The sequence below is a fragment of the Ciconia boyciana genome, chromosome 4 (assembly GCF_034638445.1).
Source record: "Ciconia boyciana chromosome 4, ASM3463844v1, whole genome shotgun sequence".
Lineage (NCBI taxonomy): Eukaryota > Metazoa > Chordata > Aves > Ciconiiformes > Ciconiidae > Ciconia > Ciconia boyciana.
In genome coordinates this window covers 96,084,022-96,101,869 of record NC_132937.1, presented here as the reverse complement: position 1 = coordinate 96,101,869, position 17,848 = coordinate 96,084,022, and the positions used below count along the sequence as shown (strand labels likewise).

Below are 17,848 nucleotides of genomic sequence, written 5' to 3'. Positions count from 1 at the left end.
ACTGCAGTATAACTCAACAATGTAACAGGGAAAACTATTTCACTACTACACAGTCCAACTATTAATTATTAAGCCGAATTAACCAAATTTCCACAGGTACAAAATTATTTAATATGTGGCTTAACTCTAGTCTTCAAAAATTACCCTTCTGACTTACCGGACTTGTCTCATTTAATTAAGACTTCCAAGACACTGGCAAGATCTAAAGCTTCAAGCAAAATAATGGTCATATACCACAGAAACAAAAGTAGTGTTTAAAAGTTAAAGTAACGGAACTATAATTTTCTGAAGTAGAAGGCTAAGCTACCACTGATATGACTTGTGCAGTTTTACATCTTGTAAATATAAAGTAGGATAATAGGCATAAAATGAATAAAGATACAAAATCCACTCTGTGAAAAGCCCAATAATGATATGGCACATCTCAGGGAAACTACTTCTGCCTTTTCATTTTTGAATGAAACTCTACCAAGCACAAACCTGACAAAACCAACCAAAAGACTTCCATAAATTAAGAATTCTGTGGGATAAGTTCTTCAAAGATACAGATGTTACAGCCGAGAACCAATGAGAAAACAGTTTCTTATATAACCATTCAAAAGCATTGCATATAGTTAAGGTTTATAAGACATAAAATGAATTTTTACTGTGTTCCTGCAAAAAATAAAATAATTATAAAATAACTATAAAATAATTAAACAGAATGCAACATTGAACCTAATAGATATTTTGAGCTTTATCCTTTTTGTCAGTTGTTTTACATTTCATTTTAAAAAATAAGGTTTTACCAAGACATCTTAAATAATAGTCAGTTGACAGGCTTCTTTAATGTAAAATTGCATAGCCTTCAGCTATTGCATTATGGAGACGTATTCATCATAAAACTCAACAGTTCATTGCTACTTCAGGAGTTTCTGTTCTGGATACCCATGGAATTGAAGCTACATACACATGTACAGTGCCATCAGCTAAAAAAATGTAATGAAACTAAAAATTATGGCAATTTGCATCACAGATTCTGTAAAACGGATTAAAAAGTATTACAATATGCTACAAAAAGGTGAAAAACCCCTTCCCCCAAATCACAGGAGGTCCACTTGTGGACGCCGTAGAGTATCTTAACCTTTTTTAACTGACTACACTGTACATGGCATTGTTAATTGCTCCAGACTAATGGAATGTTAAAATAATCTAGTGCTTCGTTTAGGACTAGTAATGCATGGAATGGAAGCTGTGAAATTAAAATGCTTGTTTCACAGATAGCTGAAGTTAAATCAGTGACTTGACAAAATTAAATAAGAAAACTGGACTATAGCCATCATGACTTTTAAGAGGAAATACAACAGTTTCATATTCATTCTTACATAGAAATTAACCTTAACCCAAACTATATATATAACACATTTCTGAGGGTTTTTTAATGGGTATAAAAATAGACCTACCAATATTTAGTAAGCTGCTGTCTAGATAAAACTTGTACTTTGCATCCTTCAGTGATCCAAGAAACATCTCCAGTATATTCTAAAGTACACCAGTTTGTTATGACAAACTGTCCATTCTGATGGACTGCAGGTCTAAAAGGCAAAATCTTACCTGTATCATTGCCTGTGATTTGAATAACATACAATCTTATGTCATTTCCACTATCAGGGTGTGAAGTAGAAGGAGACACCTCCTGAGGTTGTAAAGCCTCTGTGGCCTCCTTCACTTTGGGTGGTGCAGTAGGTCGTGCAACTGCAGTAGCAGTTGATGCTGTGAAATATTCCTTATCGATTTCTGGTTCTAACATCTTTCCTGTCAGATCATCATCAGCAGTGGCTTTACTGGGAGAAATAGATTCATCAATTATGATGATGTCATTGCTTGTTACCTCCTCTTCTTCCTCAGGAATGATAAGTGGTGACTTTTGAGTAACAAAAGGTTTGGATGCTGATGTAGGCTGAATTTTGTCTACAGCACTAATGGAATGTGGTGTTACATCACTGAGAATTGTTGCCTTATCTGTTGCATTAGCTGAAAATATAGCTGTTTTGATTTCTTCAGGTTCTTCTGATATTCCTGAACCTTCCAGAGTTTGGCTTGGAGAAGCTCCTAAAGTCAGGTGAGTAATGCTTTCCACAGTAGAATGACCTGTTGGCATCGTATGGGGGGGCAACACAGATTCCCAGCTGACTACATCACTGTCTTCTTCCCTGGTGGGGGTTCCTCTGCTCTCGTATGTTTTTGCTTGGGTACCTGCTGTTATAGGCATCACTTCAGTGACCTTCTCTTCTTGATGAGTTGCAGTTTCAGCTTTCAGAGTCATTGTGAGATGCAAGGTCCTGGTGGTAGCTTCATCAGGTCCCAGAACTCTTCCATAATCTGTGAGCTTCACTGCAGGCACTGATACTTCTGTTGCTGGATATGTCTCATCATAAGCTGAACCTGTCTCATCCTGTTTTTCCTGAATAGCTGTTTGAGGTGATTCAGATCCTGGTGCCGTCTTTTGTTCATGTGTTTGGACAGATGTCACAGATAAGGTAGACTCTGTGGCAGTATCTTGATCTTCCGTGAAGAGTTCCTCTGGGAACACCTCACTATCTTTTGCAGTTGTTTCTGTTGCTTCTGTATGAAAGATACCATCAAAAGGACTCTGATCAGTAACTGGCATATCTCTAGTGACCTCACTCTCTACAGTAACTGGAACTAGGGAAGCATCATGTTCTTTCTGTGGAACTGTAGTATCTACCTTTGTTACACCTGTAAATATAATAGATTCCTTTGTCCCTCCAAAGCCAGCTGATGGTGTTCCTTTTCTGTCTTGAAGTGTTGCCACTGACTCCTCCTCAGCTGATGATGCAATGCTTGTCTGGCCTTCCTCTGTCACTGTGTATGTTGAGACCTCCATTTCAGTAGAGACCTCTTCAGCAGACGTTGCTACCAAGGTCTCAGTAGCCTCTCTTTGTTCAACTTCTGGGGTAGGAATGGATGTTTTCAAAACATACCCTGATATTTCACCTCCTTTATGTTCAGTTACTTCCATGACTGTGGGTATAGCTGTTGGTAATACAGTAACACTTGAGGAGCTAAAAGACATTATTGTTGCACTACTTTCATCCACTGATATTTTGGATACTGTGATCATTTCCAAATCCAAAGAGCTGCTTGTGTGGGAGACACTTGTAGTATCTTTACTCTGATCAAAATCAGCCGATACAGATTCCTCATCACTTTTCGTTTCTGCTGGCTCCACGCTTGTCTCAGTTACATCTATAATTGCTGAAATCGGAGCTCCTGGATGCTTTGTGTGTTCTGTCATTTGCCCTAGAGATGATGTAGGCTCCATTCCAGAGATACCATCTTCTGTATCTAATTCATGTATTCTCTTAGTATGAGATGACACTTCTGTCATATACTCCTGATCTTTATCTGTTGGCAGCCACACGCCAGAAGCTGGAGGAGCCTGTGTGAACTTCTCACTTGCAGAATGTCCCTCAGATTCTGCTGTAACACAAGTAGGAATGACGGTTGTGGCATGAGGGATCTTAACATCCATTGTTCTCATTTCTGGCTCCTTTGTTTTTTCCTGCTCCTCTAAAATGGCTGATCCTTCCGTTTGCTGAGATGAGTGGATAACAGATGTGGTGCCTTCTCCAAAGTTTTGCGGGGAAACAGTACTTCCTGAGAGAGTGATGGCCTCAGATCCTGTTTGATTAACAGTTGATACAGAAAAGGATACAGGTATTCCAGATGACACGGTAGGCTGCACATCTCTCAGGTCCTCTCTGCTTCCTTCAGCTGACGCCTCATTACCAAACACTGTTGCAGAACTAAATTTAATGAATAGAGTTGACTCATCTGCTGTAGAAAATTGTCCAGTGGTTACTGCATGCTCGTCTACAAGTGTCTCTGATGCAGCAGGCATGTCTGATTCTGGGATGCTACCAGTAGCCATGCTGGAAACTCTATCAGGCATAACTGTGTACATGCTCTCTCTGCCCTCCCCCTCTGTAGTAAGATCATACTGATCAGTGAACAAAGCTTTAGGGATTACAACAGTTGTAAGTTCCTTGTCAGATTTCACCTCCATTGACTTTTTTGTGGGTTCTTTTGTTGAGTGGGCACCAAGATACATATTCTCTTTTGTTAGTGAAACTGAAGTCCCTGTCCTGGGAAACTCTCTCCGAGAAGCTGGTAACAAGCTATCTGTAGCTGTCATCATAGGACCCACTTCTATTTGTTCAGTCTGATTATCAGCATCGTGTTTTTGTGTATCTCCTGTTTCAGTATCTTCCCATGAACCAGTGGAACTCTTAGCTACAGCTGTGCTATCCTGAAAAATTATAGAGGTCAAGAAAGCGTCCTCAATGCTTTCAGACCTACCTTGTTCCTCGGGCAATTCTGCTTCAGAGTAAGTGTGCTCCAGTTCCAAAGCTGCAGATGTGCTCTCTGTTAACCTAGGTGAAACATCATATTCAGTCCTTCCCAGTGTATCGTAAGTGCTTATTTCGCCATCTGTGACAGTCTGAGGTAGAAGGGTGGTTAACTTAATGTTCTCCATAAGCACTTCCATTTCCCTTTTTTCCTCAGCCACATCAGTAGTCATTTCCATATCTCCTTCAGTCTCTACGGTTGTTTCCTCCAAAGCAGGGACCTCTGTTTTGGTGACAGCCACTTCAGTAATCGAAGTCTCAAAAACAGGAGGTTTAAGAGTAACTTTAGCAGATGACGATTTCACACTGTCAGTTTTCAGAGATGTAATCAGCTTAACAGTTGTGGGCTCTGATATGATTTTTTTACCTTAAAAAAGAAAAGAAAATGTTAAGGAATCATTCAGTCAGAGCACAAACGAATGTTACTTTAATTCAGTTTGAATGTTCCCAACAAAAACTAAATGCTACACTGAGAAATAAGTATAAAGGTCAAAGGCTTTAGATACTTGTTTAGCATACAACAGAGCTTCGAATGACATAAAATAAAACATTATAAAGCTGCAGAACATCTAACTTAAAGTCAGATGAAATGAGAAGAGTAGCAGTATTCTTCATATTCATTGTTTATATAATTACCCCTAGAAGTCCTCATATTACACAAATACCCACTAAACAGCTAAGTACCGATCAGGGAATATAAAAGTTTATTTCATGATGTCATGAATGAGTGGTACTGCAAACCTGTGGGTTTTCTTCAAAGCTTACTGTAGCATACAACTCAAATGTATAAAGGGAGTGAAATACCACTTTAGTTTATTTTCAGCACATAATTACAAATTGCAAAAAGGAACCCTCACAGGAGTGAGAGCATGCTTAAGCAACAGGAACAAACATGCCATCAGAAAGTACTGTTCTACAATGCCACAAGAGCTGCTGCCCTGCATTTAAATTATACTGAGAGAAATTTATTATGGGGAAAGGTGAGAACAGTAAACCATAAGATCATAAACTTAATACTATAATGATGTTGATCTTTGGAAAAGACTTCAAAGATACACATCTGAAACTCCTTCACACACAAAAGTGCTTCTATGGGAGTGTTGAACATGAAAAGGCAGAGTGTTGACCCCTCTGAATGATGGGAAGAGTAAGGGGGTAGCTAACCTAGATTCACAAGAGACACAAAGAAAGGTCTTTCCAGTGAACCAAATTGTGATGTTTTAAAGAATCTTGCTGCCTTATCCCTTGTCCTCTCCTTCTGCCACAGATTTCAATCCTATCTGAGGAGGAAATGTGTGCCGACAACCATGACACTGATATCAGATTTTAAACTCCTGAAAAAGGTGAGTTTGCGCTAAGAAAACAGGATTTACTTGGGAAAAGCCCAGGGTGGAAACATGTCCCCTTCTGCCAATTCTTCCAGGTCAGTAATCTTCAGAAGGGCGACAGGAGCAGACAGATGGAAGATGTGAAGGTCTTAAATCAGTGCTGTTAATTGCTAAGTGACTGAGAGTCAAAAGCTTTATATGGATGCCAGTTAAGAACAAAATATGGTTCTTTAAATCACACTAAGCCTATGAAGAATGCATTAAACAGGCTGTGTATATGAGGACTAACTGCTTACCAGACAGACACAACTACACGTACAGCTTCTTGCAGAAGAAAATATTGGTCAACTTCTAATAGAGCAAAGAAGTCTATTCCCCTAACGTGCAGAAATCAAAACAGTTACAGTATTTTACAAGGAAATATTGAAGCCAAAGGCTCGCTATTATAGCTGTGAGTTAATAAAAGAGATCAAGAAACTTTCTTTACTCAATATAAGGTATGAATACCAGTTATCAGGGGAAAAAGTGACTTCTGAGATTGGATTTTTACTGCCTGGCATATGGAGAAGAAGATGTTCTAGATAATGGTACAGCTTCTGACTGACTTGGGACTTGCAGGAGCTAATAGTGTGACCAAAGAAGAGGAAGAAAATAAATGAAAAATTTAGAAAGACTCAACTTGGTAACTTATTTGTGCAATGACAGTTTATACTCAAACATACACAGTATGTATGCACAAATCAGTTCTCTTCACACACGCATGTCTAATTAGGTACCCCTTTGATATTTGTAGATATGAATTCCACATGTGTAAGTTAGGGTCACACAAATATTTGTTTAGTTTCACACACCAAGCTTTGAAAATGTCACCTTTGCAAGAGAGCTATTTGATTTACCCTAAAGTAAGTAGGCTTGCCAGATGATGGCCTCTTAGGATTTCTAGAAGAACGGGTAGATTTACAGGGAAGGGAAATGAGGAAAAAGAGTTGATATTTCAGCTTTCTTGAACGAGAAGTGAAAGTGAAAAGGAAATTGTAAGGGTAAGAAAATATGATGTCGCTATGTTTAGAAGTGGTGGTGTTCTTTGCCAGCAGAAAAAGGAATGGATTCTTTTCCCTACCATATGTTAAATCTTTTTGTGGTTTTACAAAGAAGACTTAGCTACTTATATACTCTTTTTTTGTAGCTTAAAACATTCAGTTGAGCAAGAAGGAATAAAGTTCTTGAAATCCCACTAAGCAAAGCACAGCCTTAACACAAGTGATTTTTGTGTTTTGGGGTTCTACAACCTGAAGTGGCGGTTTATCGCTCTTTTCAATGCCTATCTGATTCAAGTGTGAGATGGCGTTCCCACAATCAAGAATCAACCAATTCTTACAATTGTTTTCCTTCTCTGCAGGCATGAGGATGGTTTAAACCACAGTTGTACTTTACAACTAGGGAGTGAAGAGTGCGCACAAATAAATTAGCACTGTCTTCCTGAATGGTAGTTGGTAATTGTTAAATTTCTACCAACGAATATGCCAATTTGCCTTAACAGCTCTTTTTTATGGCAAAATGGAAAGGAGACAGCATAGTCTCATATTCTCCCTTCTAATCATAAGATTAGTTTCCCTAATGCAGATTGAATTTGTTTTGCAGCTAACATCAAGTACTCATTCAGATTGCAATTACCATATTTTAAGTGATTATCAACATCACTGTTTGAAAGAATATGAAAACATTATACCCTCTAACAAAGCTAGACAAAAATGACGGCATGAGAATTGTTTTTAAAATTTGTGGGGAAAAAAGTTAACTTTACTTTATCACTGCTGGGAAATTGTGTACACTTAATCACAACCATTTATATAGCTTCCCAATTTCCAATAAATGTTTGGAAGTCCCAAAAGTTCACATATTTATGCCTGAGATGCAGTTATTTGTTGTTCATGACTCATTATCTGCTAATTACTTGATCAAATAGGTACACATTTATGAAGTAAACCTGAAAAAACACCAAGTGTATTTGATTTGCTTATTTTAATAAGTGAATCAATAAATATTAAATTCATATACTGGTGTAAGAAAAGCACATATTTTTAAAGAGTTTATAAGTAAACAGCCATTTTCTCCTGTGGAAACCGACACAGGGTTACCAGTGTGCAAAGACTAGTTCTGGTTATAATCAACTACAGGGCCTCTAAAACTGCTTTGTCATAAATATGATATATAAGACACTTCATACAGATCATTCAGGTTTGCAAACTTATTTAACTGGATCAAAAAAAGATGGTTCTTCAAGGAGAAATCTATCAGTGCTATTTTTTTCTCCTATGGGGGGAAAAAAAAAACAAAGAGAAGGTTGCTTTTTTAATAGACTGAACATCAGTTTGAACTGTCGTCCTCTCCACCCAGATGTTTTGCATTACTGTACTCCTTGCATCATGCATGCAATATGCTATCTCTTTTGTCCTTCTTCTGATTCAAGACATGAGGCAGATTTTCCTAATAAAATTCATGAACATATTAGCAGCAAGAAAGCAAATTATCTCACCAACAGCTGCTCATATCAAATAATATCTTGTCATTTTTTAATCGATTCCTTTCATATTGAACAACCTGCATGAAGTTGATTTTGGATGGAGTATATGACTTTGCAGAGATACTACATTTTTTCACTTTCTGTTTATTTATTTTATGCTTTCACTGTACAGCATTTTCTTCCTCTTCTCTCCCACCAGTGTTTAAATAAGGATTCAAAATAATGTAGCAATATTAAAACTTAATATTTTTTCAAGGAAATCACACTACACAACTTTTGACATGGTTTAACTTTGCAATTACCAAATAAGGATTTTAGAATGTTCTGTGCTGTCTAATAATACTTTCAAGACATCTGGGGGTACTTTCTGGAGGAGAAAATGTTTATTTTAAAGATTATATATATTATAATTTATATATATGCATTTTCAGCGTAACCAGTCCCACAAAATTTTTAACCATGTGTCTAACTTGAATCACTTGAGCAGCTTCTCTACACTCAGAAATACTGTTTTGTGTTCACATTTAGGTATGTACTAAAGAACTTGAAAGAACATAGACCCTACAGATGGAAAAATAAATTGTTTTGAGTCATTACCAACAGCCAAAACAACAAAAAAAATTTTTAAGTCAGAACAAAACCTCAAAATAGTGAATTCTTTCTGTGAATTTCAGCCAAAATAAATTATTCCAAAATATCAGTAATGTTGAGACCGTCCAAATTAATGGTTTGACATCTTCCAGCCCATTTAGAGCATGATGTCTATGCAGAGAGGTTGCTTTGCTTAATTTTTACATATTTTTGTATGTTAATTTCTGTTTGCTGCTTTGTTAAGTTTGTTCTGTTTGTCTGTCCTTTCCCTGCTACCATCCCTGGCAGAGGGGACAGTCTTGAATGTTCCCCTGACTCCAAGAGTTATGCCAGCTGGAGTTTAAATTACTGGCAGAACCTCACAAACTGGACAAGTCTAAGAGTAAGAACAGATCCAAAAAAATAAAAATTGGTGCTCTGGGTTACAGATTGAACCAGAAAGCTCTTGTTATTACACTGACTCAGTACCCACTCATTCACTCATTTCAGGAAGCAGACAGGTAGACAGCGGATGTGGAGTTTTGCTCATTACTTATGAGACGTGTGGTAACATAAGGAGGATTCAAAATACGATACTGCAGCCATAAGAGTTTCTCTATAACTCTAGGTGTATACTCCCACTCACCTACAGTGCGTTTTGACATCAAAACACAAGCAAAATGCAATGAGAAAAATAATTTAAAAATCTAAACACAGTATCCATTTCCATTTACAAAATATGTGCAACAGCAGAGAAAATGAATGTGATTCTTAAAAAAAAAAATTTAAAAGCTATTGGTCTATCTTACTTGTAAGGAAAAACTTAAAAACATGACAAAAGGTCATGCATCCTCTTCACACCATTGCCCAACGTTCTTTTCTTCCAGCTAACAAAACAGCAGAGGCAGCAGCTCTATTAGCTCTGTGAACACAAATACTCTTAAGTAAAACCACTTGCTATTTCATAACTTCTGAAGTCAGATAGTTAAAGAGGGAAGGATATGTTATCTCCTGGTTTCCCCACATGCAAGTGTAGGTCTGTGAACAAATTATAACCTGTCAATCTATCCACAAAAGAACAATAGCAAAAAGCATTTTTCCTTCCACATTATTTATTAAAAAACTGCCAAAGAGGACAAAAAATCAGCAAGCCTCTTTAGTCAGCTCTTCCTAATGAAATCTGTATCCCAGCACCAAATAAAAGCAACAATCTTTGCTTCCTGACCACAAAAACCAATTGAAGAACAAAGAGAGCCAAGATTGTCACTCGGGTCAGGAACCAACAGCAAAAATCTTGCTGCTTTGCTCTCCCCACCTAGTGTGAAAAGAGACAAATTACTTGTATGTCCCATGAGTGGTACCCAGTTGCCACAGCAGTGAGCAAAGCTAATAAAGAGCAAAAACAATTTATCCTTCCTGTACTTGAACACCTAAAGGGATGGATCTTTTAATTCTTCACCTTGTTGTTCCTAATCCCGCCCTTGTTACCTGACTTGTTCAGTGATCTGAGGGAATGAAGGAAAATGCCTTCAACTGTGTCCTCTTTTCTTTCCTCTTTCCCTCTGTCTGCAATGTTTGCACTTAGGGAATATTCTTAAGGAACCCAGTTTTTAATGACTCAGATAAATGCAAGTTCACTTCCTCTGGCAAAAGGAGCATCTCCTCCTGAAGCTCCAGCTCCTGAGGCTTCAAACAGTTGCTCCACATACATCAGCTAGATTGATAAATCAGGTTCTCTCTGTTCATACTTTACACAGCATTTAAAAGGTTAAGCTGCACTCAACCACGACCTCCTCCTCCTTCCCAGGGTGAGGTACTAGTGAGGTCTATGGCACAGGATTGTCTGAAGTGGACTGAAATCTTGCCGTTTTCAGCATGGTCTGACTGACTTCTCAAAATTCCTTCAACATGCAACTGAAGTAGAATGGGGTGGGAAACATGCTGTGAGCTGTTAGTGTGCACAGCCTCTGGGATGTTTGCCTGTTGCTATAAGCCCAGCAGAGAGCTTCAGAGATTTACTCCTCCTACACCTGGTCCAAGATATTACTGGAGATCTCTGCAGCTATGTAGGTCTTGCTAAACCGCGTATGTGAGAGAAGCACAGAGATCTACCTTCTTAGCCAAATAATAAAAGCTAGAGAATTGTTATCTGGTGGTAGCTGCCTCGCTAAGGCAGCTTAAGCCCTTTGCATAGCTTCACCTTCACAGAGGGGAAAGGAAGCATGAGCAGAGCCAACATCCTCGTATACACTGTGGTCAGTGCCGTGACCTTGAGATGCTTGCTGGCTCAAAGGCATTTTACCCATTCTGATACTGGACTGTGAAATGGTGGAGGACACTGGCTTTATTATGTTCAGCACTCTATTGTGTTTCGTTTTCTTCAGATCGACAATTTTGTTCCCTGGGTGTCACCACACCCAATGTCTTCAGTATTCTGTGGTCATTCCCAAACTGATCAAAAATCCACAGATCTCCTCTAATACAGTCCCTGACATCAGGCTGGAAATAATTCCCTCATCCAAGAAATAGCTGGGACATGTAGCTACCAACGGTTGCTGTGGAGAAGGACAGAACTGCCTAGTTATTCAAAGTTTTCCAAACTAAGTCACATGTAGCAAAAGGGAAGACAGCATTTCTTCTGCCAGCTTTTGAGCTATGCATAAAAATCTTATCCTTTCTGCTGCTGGACAAGTGGAGCACAGTTGATGTTTTCTGAGCCTTAGCCTGCAATCATGGTGGCTCATGCTGTAGGACCTCACAAAGAAGGGGCTTTTTTTCTTTCCCTGCTCTGAAGTCCTCCATAGAAGAACACTGCTTGCAAGTTGCCTTGCTTACCAAACACTCCTGTCCTAGCAAAACACTCTTACTTGAACTGACAAGAAACAGAGGCTTTGGGTTGGAGATGTTTTGGGGTGGGCAGGGGAGAGGTTTGCAGAGAGACAATTATTCTCCACTTTCATCTTACAAAGGTCAGTCCTGCTACATACTAAGAAGGTTGCTGCTTCCTATATTTCTTCTATAAAAGTGTGCTCTGATTTTGAGCTTTAGACGGATGAAGCATCAAAGAAAGAGTCCCTCAGTCACAAGCAGTGGTTGATTTGGATACACTATTGACGGGGCTGTACTGAAACAAAACAATGTGGACTCCATTCATGATGAACAGATATGGCAATGCCATCTCAGAACAGGAATTTTTCAATCTCCAGCTAAAATGAAATCACAATGCCAAACCAAAGTGGCATAACCCAAGAGAAACAACAAAGGTGCGTGAAACAAAGTCAAAACGAAAGAGCAAATCTGAAACAAAATGGCCAAATCCAGAGCAAAACGGTCAACACATGTTTTGAGTCAAGCAAAAAACGTTTTGCTGAGCTGGAAGATTCACCAAAATCAATATAGGTCTATGAAACAATTAAGCTTTAATAAATCTGTTTCTCAGCAAAATGTAGATTTATGTTTCAAAAATTCCACCACCTCTGTGTATGCAGTTCATCAAGTTCAGTTTTGCTGCAGGTATGTAAGACAAAAACTGTATACATCTTGATTAGTGCATTTCTGGAGTGCAATTTGTTCTACAGATACTATAGTATAAAATGCCCCATCCAAAGTCAGTTGAAGTCTGTAGCAAGATTCTCAAAAACTTCAGTTAATAAGACCTGGCGAAGGGGGCTGAGGGATGGAATTAAATAAATACCCTATAGCTCTATGCAAGAACTAACTATTAAGTAGGTACCCATTAAAAATGGAACTTTTTTTTTGCTGATACCATATTTTATTCTCTTACAAATAAACATAAGTTTCAGCAACAGTTGCTCTACCTTTTCTTTTTTAATTGTAAAGAAAAGTTCTACATGTTAACACTTGAAAAACTTTTCCTCTGATGGTGGCCTCCAAGGACCTTCAAGTACTTAATCATGTGTCTAACCTGAAACTTTTTCAAGCCCCATCAGATACATGATTAGGTACCTCTCAGACAAAAAGAAGAACTAAAAAGTCTGGCAAAAGTCTTGGAGGGATGAGAGGAAACATGTGGATAATGTTTCTGAAACTCAGAGCCATGTGGTTTCTGTAGAGTGAAAAACACTTGTGATCAAAGTGAAGAAGGTTTTTCTATTTTTTTAACAAGATTTTTAGATTTTAAATCATGTATTATTAGTTTGGGCCACTTTTATTTTTATAAAGTCAAGGCATTTTGTACAATGTAATTTTGTAACCAGAACACTGCTGAAGTTAAAATCCTGAACTTAACTGTACTGTTAAATGTTGTCCAGGTTGGCTGTTTTATTGAAACTAGTGCATATCATTTTTAAGTTGAATTTACTGCTTGGGTTACTGTTTTTCATGTATTTTAATAAATGCAATTCCTTTTTAAAAGTAAGTCAAATGTTCAAAATACTGACTGAGGTTTCTTTTACCTGCAATTTAAAATTAATATTTTGAGATTTTCCACCAAAGAGACTTTTAATCACAGGATAGGAGTGATGACTTTAAGCAGGGCTGAAGAAAGAGATATCCCCTTTCTTAAATATACAATTTGTCTTTGTAATGACTAAAACAGATGCCTGCTTTGCCACAAATCTATTGCTTCAGAGTATGTGTAAATTCAAGCATTGGACTCATCCTTTCTGTGCCTGGGAGGCATTTGTTTTGGTGGCCTTACTCAGGGAGTATAGTATTACTCAGCATGAGTAAAAGTGGCGGACGCAGGCCCTTCATCATTGCTATTTCACTTCAGACTAAATGTGCAACATGTGGCCATAACCCTTGAAGCTGAGTCAATGGGAACATCACTAGCTTTCACACAGGAGGCAGAGGAAACTTTACAGGGATGCTGTAAAAAACCTGAGATCACTGCATGAACATCTGTGCTGCAGACCTTCAGCACTGAGCTACCTGGGTAGCTGGCTTGATCCTGCCCTGTTCGCAGAGGTACTCTGTGTTTTTCCCTTTAGCTGGCTAAGATCTTATAAATGCATGTAACGACCTCCCTTTTTTCTTCTTTGTCACCAACAGAAGTTATTTGCTGGTGTCACTGGGTATTCAGGCAAGGAGAGAAACGTAACAATGTAATGTGAGACACCTAACAAGCACAGTAAGAGCTATAAGCACTGGATTGGAGTTATGTGGAAGGAGTCGAGATCTTAGGGAGGACTGTTTTATTGCCTGGCACAGTGGGAACTGCTGCATAAAAGCTTCCTATTGAGCTAAAAGCAGTCAGAGCTTGGGGATAATGGACTTTACGTGACGGACTACTGCACTGAAACTTTGAAATAGAGATAATGGGAAATTTTGGAAGAAACTTCCAGACAAAAGATGACTTGAAACAAGGACTTAAATTCAAGCCTCCTGCTATACTGTAGAACCATTTTTTTGCTTTCTCTCCCTTTTTCTGCCCCCGAAAAGGGACTGACTCCAAGGCTCCAACAGGAGAGAGTGACTCACTCTACAGCCACTGCTTTAGGCAGCTGCTTCAGATGTGAAAGACCAAGATGCTAGGCAGCGAGTCTCATTACTCACCACTTGCATAAATCTTTTAGCAAAAGCAATGAAGAGTTACAGCTGGTTCCTGTGAGATCCTGAGCACCTTCTGAGAGGGAGAGAGAGCTTTCAGTAACTTCTGAAACATGTGGCAGAAAGGCACCCTGAAGGAGGGCACACAGTTCAGCATTACACTCCTGCATTTCCCAACACAAAACCAGATGTATCTGGCAAAACCTGAGTCATCTAGCTAGCAGTGTTTAATTAATTCTGATGTAATGTTGATTGCAATTAAAATTGCTGGAGAGCAGCCCACTGTCTACCAAATTGTGTTGGTTCTGTTTAGTCCTTTTTTTTTTCTTGTAAAAGGGTTGATAGTCATAGACTGTCTACTTCCTGGGTTGCAAACTGATGAAATATTTATTCTCATGTATCAAGGGCAAGAGTTTGCAGAAAAAGCAGTTATACAAAAGGCAACAACCCAATACTTATCAAGGATGTTTTTAGAACAAATGGTATGTCACCAGAATTTGTTAACTAAAAATTCCAGAAAGAGCATTAAAAAGGCATGTGTTGTTTGAAAGGGGTGAAATTCATACAAACAAACAGAAATTTGTAATTTGTCCTCACTAAAGACTAGATTAAAGGAAAAATGTCCAGTCCCTACTTCACTCTTTTAGAGGGACTGACAAATTTTATCCCCATTAAAGTCAATTTGACCCATGACACTTAAACCTATCATAAACAATTTGGGGGAGGGACAGAAAGAGTGATATAACAAAACTCTGCTCTGCAGATTAGAGCACACACTCCTGAACTTAACTAGTCCTTATTCCTGTATCCCTTGAACTCCATTAGGACTACTTCCACATGCAAAGTTTTGGAACATCTTACACACAAGCAATAAAGGAAAAAAAAAAACAATCCTATTTGAAAATATTGCTAAGACTGTCTGAGAACAGCCACACTGTAACGTTACACCAGATGTTGGGATTTGTTCTCAAGCAGTAATATTTGTTCATAAATGAGCCTTCAATGCCTGAGCTGGAAAGATCTGCAGCTGCAGTTGGTTCATCATCCACAGAAATGGGGACAGTAGAGGCTCCACATTTCAAGCAGTTCTGACTTACAGTCACAGGACTGAGTCCAAAAAACCTATATATTCATAGTTATAGACCAAGTTCTGAACTTTTAAGTCAACACAAGTAGCCTTTACACATTAATGTCAATTGTACTATTTGCAACAGAGAGGCCTGCAGGAAAACTGTTGAGCAGTCCAACCTCCCTATGCTGGTGAGGAGGCTGCAAGTCTCAGGGAAGCAGGACATTCAGCTGGGAAGAAGCAGTCTGATCTCTTAGGTGTCATGCACCTTCCAACAGTATCAGTGTCCTCTTGCACAAAGAACACTCCTGTGATGGAGGGGATCTTAAAGGATAGAAGTAAGGTGATGGGATCCTCTCTTAACAGACACAGATAGCTGGTTTGTGGTATTTGAAAGGGCTACACAGAAACGTACATGTTGCACATCATGAGATGCATGGATGGGTTTCTGGAGGCGTAGGGAAAGAGTAAGTAGTCATCACTAATGACAGAGAGAAATGTAGGAGGGATGTTCTGGAGGAGGACAGGCAGATGAGACCAGGACCTCCATGGTGGTGGTCTATGAAGAGCTGCCAGTTCTAGGAAGGCCTGGGAGACAGGCAGGGATCTGGAACTGATGTGCAGGTGAGATGATATAGGGAAGAGAAACTCAGGTACACTAGAAGCTGGTGAACCTTTTGGGACAAAAGGAGCCTATGCAAGGATAGGCTGCACCATAATAATAGCAGAGCCAGGCTGCTGGCACTGAAGATGGAAGAGGTTACACAGCAATATTTAACCCCAAAGCCAAAGGAAAGCTGACAGGTGTGGAGGAGATCTGGTTTAGATTGATGCAGACTACCAGCTGAATGTGGCAAAGGCTTGATGTGCCTTTGAATATACCAGGAGGGAAAGAAAGAAAGGCAATTTAGACCATCCACAGTACCAACTGACTGGCACATGAAACACTGAGTGAGTGAGAGGAGAACTTACAACTGCTTTAGAAACCTAAAAAATATGATGGGACAAAATGCCTGGAATACAGAGATAACCCCCAAACTACTGGCATCTCAGAGACCTGAAAATGGCCAGGCTTATATGCAGCCTGTAAACAACCTCTCATATTTCCATGAGTGGAGACAGAATATCAAGTTAGATGACAGTCATTCACCTGGTCAAGTAGGACATTTCTTCTGTTCCTATGTTCATTGACATGACACAAAGATACCAGGGTGCACTGAGGCACCAAAATATGTAGCACCTGCAGCCTCAGGGTGACTGTGGATATGGTGTGTCACTCCGTGTAAAAACATTACTCAGGCTGAAATCTTACCTTAAAACTTTGCCTATCTTTATCTGTCAATGTTACTTTAAGACATTTGTTTTAGTTTGGCTTTTCTCTCTTTTTTGTAAAGCCATAGCAATAAAAGAATTTTTTAAAAACTCATGCGCGCTTCAAGAACTGAAACAAAATACATATTAAAGAAAACACTTTTCAGGATTAGCATGGTGAGCATACTGAAAATTACAACTGAAAAAAAAGCTTACGTTCATAGCAGTAGGCATCAAACTTGCTATCTGGGTAAGGAAAGCCTGTTTGGTTCTCATAGCGATACAGGGTTCTCACCCCAAGTAAACCTCCACCACACTGGGGCCTTGCCACCGAGGCTGGGTAACGAACGCTGCCATCCGCCAGCCAGCCGTAGTCACATTGGTCAAAGCCATTCCTCCAGGCGACATACAGGTTCCCAACAGAAGCAAGAATGCCATCTCTTTTCCGACACAGGTCTTTAGCTTCCTCAAAGGTGAGCTTCTCGGGGACTGAGACATGAACCACTTCACCTAGAGGAAGAAAACAAAGATAACAAAGACTGAGTATCACATTCCACCATCAAGTCAGCTTAGTTCCCCTCTTCCAATAGTTTTTTGCTTAAAAAAATCAGATAGTCAGCAAAGCCAATGTCCCAGATTTGAATACGAAAATGAACCTACCACAAAGCATGAGCATTTATATGCAAACTTTAGGTGATGAAGTACACTGTGGTTGGAGATTGAGACCCTCCCTCGGTCTCTAGGCGGATGTAACAGCAGCCTTGAAGCTCCTCTGTGACCTCTGTTGGAGTAGATTTTGCAACTCAACTGTGTTAATTAAATCCAGTCCAACAGAATTTACTTTCTCAGTAAAACAAATCTTTTACATCTGCAAGCCTCCTACCTGACCTCTTTAGTCATCACTAGAATCTCACTTGAGACTCACAAAAAAAGTGAATGTTCATCACTGGCTGCTCCGCAGCAGCTTCTAATGTCATATTTCCATCAGTCGTCATGTTGCCTCACGGGGAAACAAAGGTGAGGGAATGCAGCAGACATGTTGCATGCACAAAGTCCTTTTTGTGTGAAAAAGTTGAATTGGTCTAGAATGCTGCTGGCATAGTTTAGCTTCCATGGAATAATA

At 39.1% G+C, this 17,848-nt stretch overlaps 1 protein-coding gene across 2 annotated transcripts in view; it reads right to left on the bottom strand.

Annotated features, from left to right (window-relative positions):
- Window positions 1-17,848, bottom strand: part of VCAN (versican) — a 115,747-nt gene that overhangs the window by 56,221 nt on the left and 41,678 nt on the right. Inside the window, exons 6-7 of one of the 2 annotated variants that reach the window (XM_072860701.1) lie at window positions 16,942-17,235; window positions 1,594-4,779 (exon numbers count right to left, since the gene is read on the bottom strand). In XM_072860701.1, coding sequence (XP_072716802.1) covers window positions 1,594-4,779; window positions 16,942-17,235 — 3,480 coding nt within the window. The remainder of the gene's footprint in view (window positions 1-1,593; window positions 4,780-16,941; window positions 17,236-17,848) is intronic. The other variant, XM_072860702.1, reaches the window with a different exon arrangement.